The sequence below is a fragment of the Gorilla gorilla genome, chromosome 7 (assembly GCF_029281585.2).
Source record: "Gorilla gorilla gorilla isolate KB3781 chromosome 7, NHGRI_mGorGor1-v2.1_pri, whole genome shotgun sequence".
NCBI classification, from domain to species: domain Eukaryota; kingdom Metazoa; phylum Chordata; class Mammalia; order Primates; family Hominidae; genus Gorilla; species Gorilla gorilla.
In genome coordinates, this window is record NC_073231.2 from 16,006,625 (window position 1) to 16,011,688 (window position 5,064).

Sequence of the window (5,064 nt, forward strand, 5' to 3'; positions counted from 1 at the left end):
GCGGTCCAATTCACGGTGGTTTCCAAGCGCCTCCTGGGGGAGAAAACACATGAGGGTGCGGTCACGGTTCTCTGCTGACAGACTTACCTTGGGGAAGAAAGAGAAGCTCTGAAGATGGATCATGGCCGTGACTGCATGTCAAGGAGAGTCTCCTTGATGACACTGAGGCCTACGTCGAGATAGACAAAATGTGGTCCAATTAAAAGGTGTCTATTTTACCACATTTTTTTTAAAACAAAACAAAACAAAAAAACAAAAAAGATGGAAAAGAAGACAGGGGTACAGGCACCAGTGTTACATGTCTGATGAGGAACATCTATTCTTCAAAGCTTGCAGCTGTACAAGTAGGTTTTAGAATGTCTGTCAGCAGTGGACATGATCTTAGAGTGGGCTGTGCAAATAGACCTTTCCAGGTCATGTAATTGGATTAAGTTAATTGCAATTAAGGTACAGGTAACTGATTAGGTTAGGGTGCGTTCCACGTCAGGTGACCGGAGGCAGTATAAAAGGCAGCCTGGAAAGCAGAGGTCCCTCTCCGCCCCTTCCTCCGTCGTCCTGGATGCTGCATCGCTTCCAGCGGGGCTGCTCCAGCACCTGCCCATCTCAGCGCCAGCCGGGGAAAGAAAGTAGACGTGTAATTTCAGGTTAGTTTCACTGAACAATTGTTTGTTTCACGCAATCCCTGAGGGATGGTGGAGCGGGGGAGGAAGAGACAAAGGAGGCCGAAAGATGCCGATCGCACTGGGGCTTGGTGGTGGGGTAGGATGTGTTCTCGCTACTAGTAATTCTTGGAACAGGAAACGAGAAAACATATCCGTCTCCACGTGTGGGATAAGACCAAGATGGGAATGCGAAAAGAAATGTACTGCAGCATGCTGAATTGGTGGGTAAATGGAAAAAGGACTTTGGAAAAAAGGGTGGTTTGCCCTTCAGCCGTGTAAGACCTCGATACGATATGGCACTTCTTCCCCGTTAGTTCAGATGAATTCGTGTGGTATGCGTAAAATACCAAAAAAATAAATAAAGAGGGGCTGGAGCTAAAGCCAAAAGATAGAACAGGAAAGACCATCACCTGCTAGTGTGGTAGAGAGGAAGGTAACTTCTCTCTATGAATTTGTGTTTGGAAGTGGCCTAATGAAATGGCAAGAGTAGCGTTTCAAGTTGTCACAGGAAGCATCCCTTATCCCTGACTTCAAACAGACCTGCCAAAGGGTGGCACACGCCATGCCCTGTGTCTTCGATCATTCTGTCCGTCAAGGGAGACAGAATCACCGTGTCTTCTACCGGAGTGAATCGTGAGAGACCTAAGTCCAGTGTCCAGAATCAGTTGTTTGTTTGGGGTTGAAAGCTCAACTCCCCATACCTAGGCCACGGGCCCTGTGGCAGGTGAGGTTTACTCTTGGACTAGGTAGTCATGGCAGAGGAACACACAATATCCGAGGATGCACACAGCACATTGTGTTCTACAGATTTGACAGACTGGTGGTGAGGTCTCCTCATGACCACACAGGCAGGGCGTTAGCAGGTGGCTTCCTGTGGGTGTGTGAGTATCCAACGTGCTTAACCATCGACATGTGTGTGTTTGTGTGTGTTTCAGGTGACCCAACAGTCAACCCCTGAAAAAGGCGGTCATAAAACCCCCAGCAGACGAAGATGATGGCACGTCGGGACCCCAAATCTTGGGCCAAGAGACTGGTGAGAGCCCAGACCCTCCAGAAGCAGCGGAGGGCCCCAGTTGGGCCAAGGGCTCCCCCGCCCGATGAAGAAGATCCCAGGGTAAGTCTAGCCCTGGATCTCTTGGGTATCGGGGTGGGGGTGGGGACGGGGGGAGGGGGTGTCACACGGTCCTCGGAGACTGGGTTGGATTCCAAAGAGTTCTGTCACCACCACCCAGGTTGCTTTTCCCATCCAAGGTGGGCGTGGCTTGGGACCTTCTCCCCAGCCCGATAGGTCCCTTGAGAAACTCTTGGGGGCAACCTCTCTTTCTACTTAGAGTCCTGTGTAGCCACGTTTGGCTGCGTTGTTGACATCGGGTTCACCATCGTGCCCCTTGGAACCTTGAGTCCTTCCTTTCAGAGTTCCTCCGTCACATGGGCTTTGGGAGGGAACATCGTATCCGAACTCTCCCAGCACTTAACGGCCCCCATGCCGGTGTCCCCTCTTTGGAATCCTTATTCAGCTCTGAATTCACAATCCGTCCCAATGTTGACGTGGGATCGCTGCCTGTGGCTTCAGCTCACTCACTGACATCACTTCCTTTCCACCCACAGCTCAAGTGCAAAAACTGCGGGGCCTTTGGCCACACGGCCAGAAGTACCAGGTGCCCCATGAAGTGCTGGAAGGCAGCCCTGGTTCCAGCGACCTTGGGGAAAAAGGAAGGGAAGGAAAACCTGAAACCATGGAAGCCCCAGGTTGAAGCCAACCCGGGGCCCTTGAACAAGGATAAGGGAGAGAAGGAAGAGAGACCAAGGTGAGCAGTGGGAGGGGTTTTCACCACCCTTAGGGTACTGCCTCCTAAGGACATGGTGTCTCTGCACCTGCACACCGTGTGCCTTTCCGTCTCCGGGCCAGGGAAGGAACGCTGCAGAGAAATAGGCCGCAGCTCCGTGTCCTCCGGGGTTCCGCACCCAGGAGCTCCTTTGGCTCTGGGAGATTCAGGGACGGGGAGAGGCGGGGGCGCTTCGTGCAGGTTCCCCGCGACAGAGGGAAAAGCGATGGAATCCAAATCACAGTCCTTAGTTGGGAAGCCTAGAGGGCCACCTGGAGGATGGGAAGGTTGGCACGTGAGGGAAGGTGCAGAGGCGGAAAGGGCACCAGATGTCCATTTCTGTATCACAAAACACGGAGTGGGACTGGGCCCCAGACGGGGTTCTCCCTGTCTCCTGCGGAAAACCAGGGGGCACGGCCTGACCTTTTTCCGTTCTGCAGGCAACAAGACCCGCAGAGGAAGGCTCTCCTCCACATATTTTCCGGGAAAGCTCCAGAGAAGCCGCTGCCGAATCGAAAAGGATCCACGGAATCTTCTGATTATCTGAGGGTGAGTGTCACCCCGGGCCCCTGGTCCTTTTCTCCTCTAGGTCACCCTGCTTGATTTCCTTTCAGCTTCCCGTCTGCGGGAGGAAATCGGGGAACCCCTCTTTCTTGCCTTCTTGGGGTCAGGGACTCCACGATCCTTCCAGGTCGATTTGATTGCAGGCGAAGGCATCTGAAGATGCCGTATTTCCTGTTGCTTCCTTTCTGTCCAATTATGGCAAGCCTGCCAACAACATGTTCCTAGCGGCATGAGGAAATTAGTCCCTCAGAGGCCCCAAACGTGGAGAAGGCTAAACCCAGGAACATGCACGTGTTCAGAGAAGACGTCCCGAGTACCCTTGAGCCACCAACCTGCCTTCGGAAGGGCATTAGTCCGTTCCACTTCATGGAAGGCTGAGTGGAGGCGCTTGGATCCAGTTAATGCCCAAGACGCGATCTTTTGAACAATGGTGTGCTTAGATCAGCTACACATAGCTCGAGAGCGCATCTTTCATGTGTCTTGTCCTGATCAGCACTCAGCTGGAGTCCTACTTCCAAGGACCGCCTGTCGATACTGTACTAAGAATTTCATGGCGTGTGCACCTTGTCTTTAGATGTGCTTGATTTTCACGTTGGCTCCATGCTGAGGAACTACTTCTAACCTGTGTTGTTTCCTCTCTTTCAGGTTGCAAGCGGGCCAATGCCGGTCCACACAACCAGTAAAAGGCCGCGCGTGGACCCTGTCCCCGCTGATCGCTCAGCTACCGAAATGTCTGGCAGGGGCTCCGTCTTGGCTTCACTGTCTCCCCTCAGAAAAGCCAGTCTGAGCTCCTCCTCAAGTCTCGGACCAAAGGAAAGACAGACAGGGGCTGCGGCCGACATCCCTCAGCCTGCCGTCAGGCACCAGGGCCCCGAGCCTCTCCTCGTGGTGAAGCCGACACACTGCAGCCCTGAGGGTGGCTGCCGAGAAGTTCCCCAGGCTGCCTCCAGAACCCACGGCCCGCTCCAGGCCATCAGACCCCAGGCACAAGACAAACGTCCTGCGGTGACCTCACAGCCCTGCCCGCCAGCCGCCACACACAGCTTGGGCCTAGGCTCCAATCTCAGCTTCGGGCCAGGAGCCAAGAGACCTGCCCAGGCTCCGATTCAGGCTTGCCTGAACTTCCCCAAGAAACCAAGACTGGGTCCCTTCCAGATCCCCGAAAGCGCCATCCAGGGAGGTGAGCTGGGGGCCCCGGAGAATCTCCAACCTCCGCCAGCCGCAACCGAACTTGGACCAAGTACGTCGCCCCAGATGGACAGGAGGACACCGGCCCAGGTGCCCAGCGTCGACCGGCAGCCTCCGCACAGCAGACCTTGCCTGCCTACTACCCAGGCCTGCACCATGTCCCATCACCCAGCGGCCAGCCATGATGGGGCCCAGCCTCTCAGAGTTCTCTTCCAGAGACTGGAAAACGGACGCTGGAGCTCCAGCCTCCTGGCGGCCCCCTCATTTCCCTCTCCTGAGAAGCCGGGAGGCTTCCTCGCTCAGAGCCCTCATGTGTCAGAGAAGTCTGAGGGTCCCTGTGTTCGTGTCCCACCGAGCGTCCTCTATGAGGACCTTCAGGTTTCCTCCTCCTCAGAGGACAGCGATTCTGACCTGGAGTGAGACTGCAGGTGGCAGGGGCTCCTTGGCCTCCAGCTCCCGTGACTTGGAGGGGACTGTGGGACTGAGGAGTGCGGAGCAGAGAGCAGACTCTGTGCGGTGACTCCGATGCTCCCCGGCTGTGGCGCTTCTGTGGATGTGGGAGCCCGGGCCAGGCAAGGAGCAGGTGCAGGGAGCAGGTGCAGGGACTCTGCCTCATTGAATTCTGGTGAGGGACGTTGTAGTTCGCGTGGTTCTCCGGAAACGCGCCAGGGAAAGCTTCCGTGCCAGAGATTCGTTGCCTCAGAAACTGCGTGACGCACAAGAGACAGACTTCCGCTGGGACGTCAACAGGAAACTGGGGAATTACTGTGTATTTGCTCTCTAGATGACTGAATAAGGGAAAAGTTAGGGAACCCCGAGAGGTG

At 55.1% G+C, this 5,064-nt stretch overlaps 1 protein-coding gene across 1 annotated transcript; it reads left to right on the forward strand.

Moving 5' to 3' along the window:
• Positions 1-1,653: 1,653 nt before the first annotated feature.
• LOC129524358 (protein FAM90A15-like) lies at positions 1,654-4,660 on the forward strand. The gene is made up of 4 exons (XM_055349742.2): positions 1,654-1,776; positions 2,271-2,470; positions 2,929-3,037; positions 3,698-4,660. The coding sequence occupies exons 1-4, from the start codon at positions 1,654-1,656 to the stop codon at positions 4,658-4,660; spliced, it is 1,395 nt and encodes a 464-aa protein (XP_055205717.2).
• Positions 4,661-5,064: the final 404 nt, after the last annotated feature.

Coding starts and splice junctions, on each gene's coding strand:
- LOC129524358 (XM_055349742.2), top strand. CDS start 1,654: ATGATGGCACGTCGGGACCCCAAATCTTGGGCCAAGAGACTGGTGAGA. Junction 1,777..2,270: donor CCGATGAAGAAGATCCCAGG/GTAAGTCTAGCC, acceptor TTCCACCCACAG/CTCAAGTGCAAAAACTGCGG. Junction 3,038..3,697: donor AATCTTCTGATTATCTGAGG/GTGAGTGTCACC, acceptor CCTCTCTTTCAG/GTTGCAAGCGGGCCAATGCC.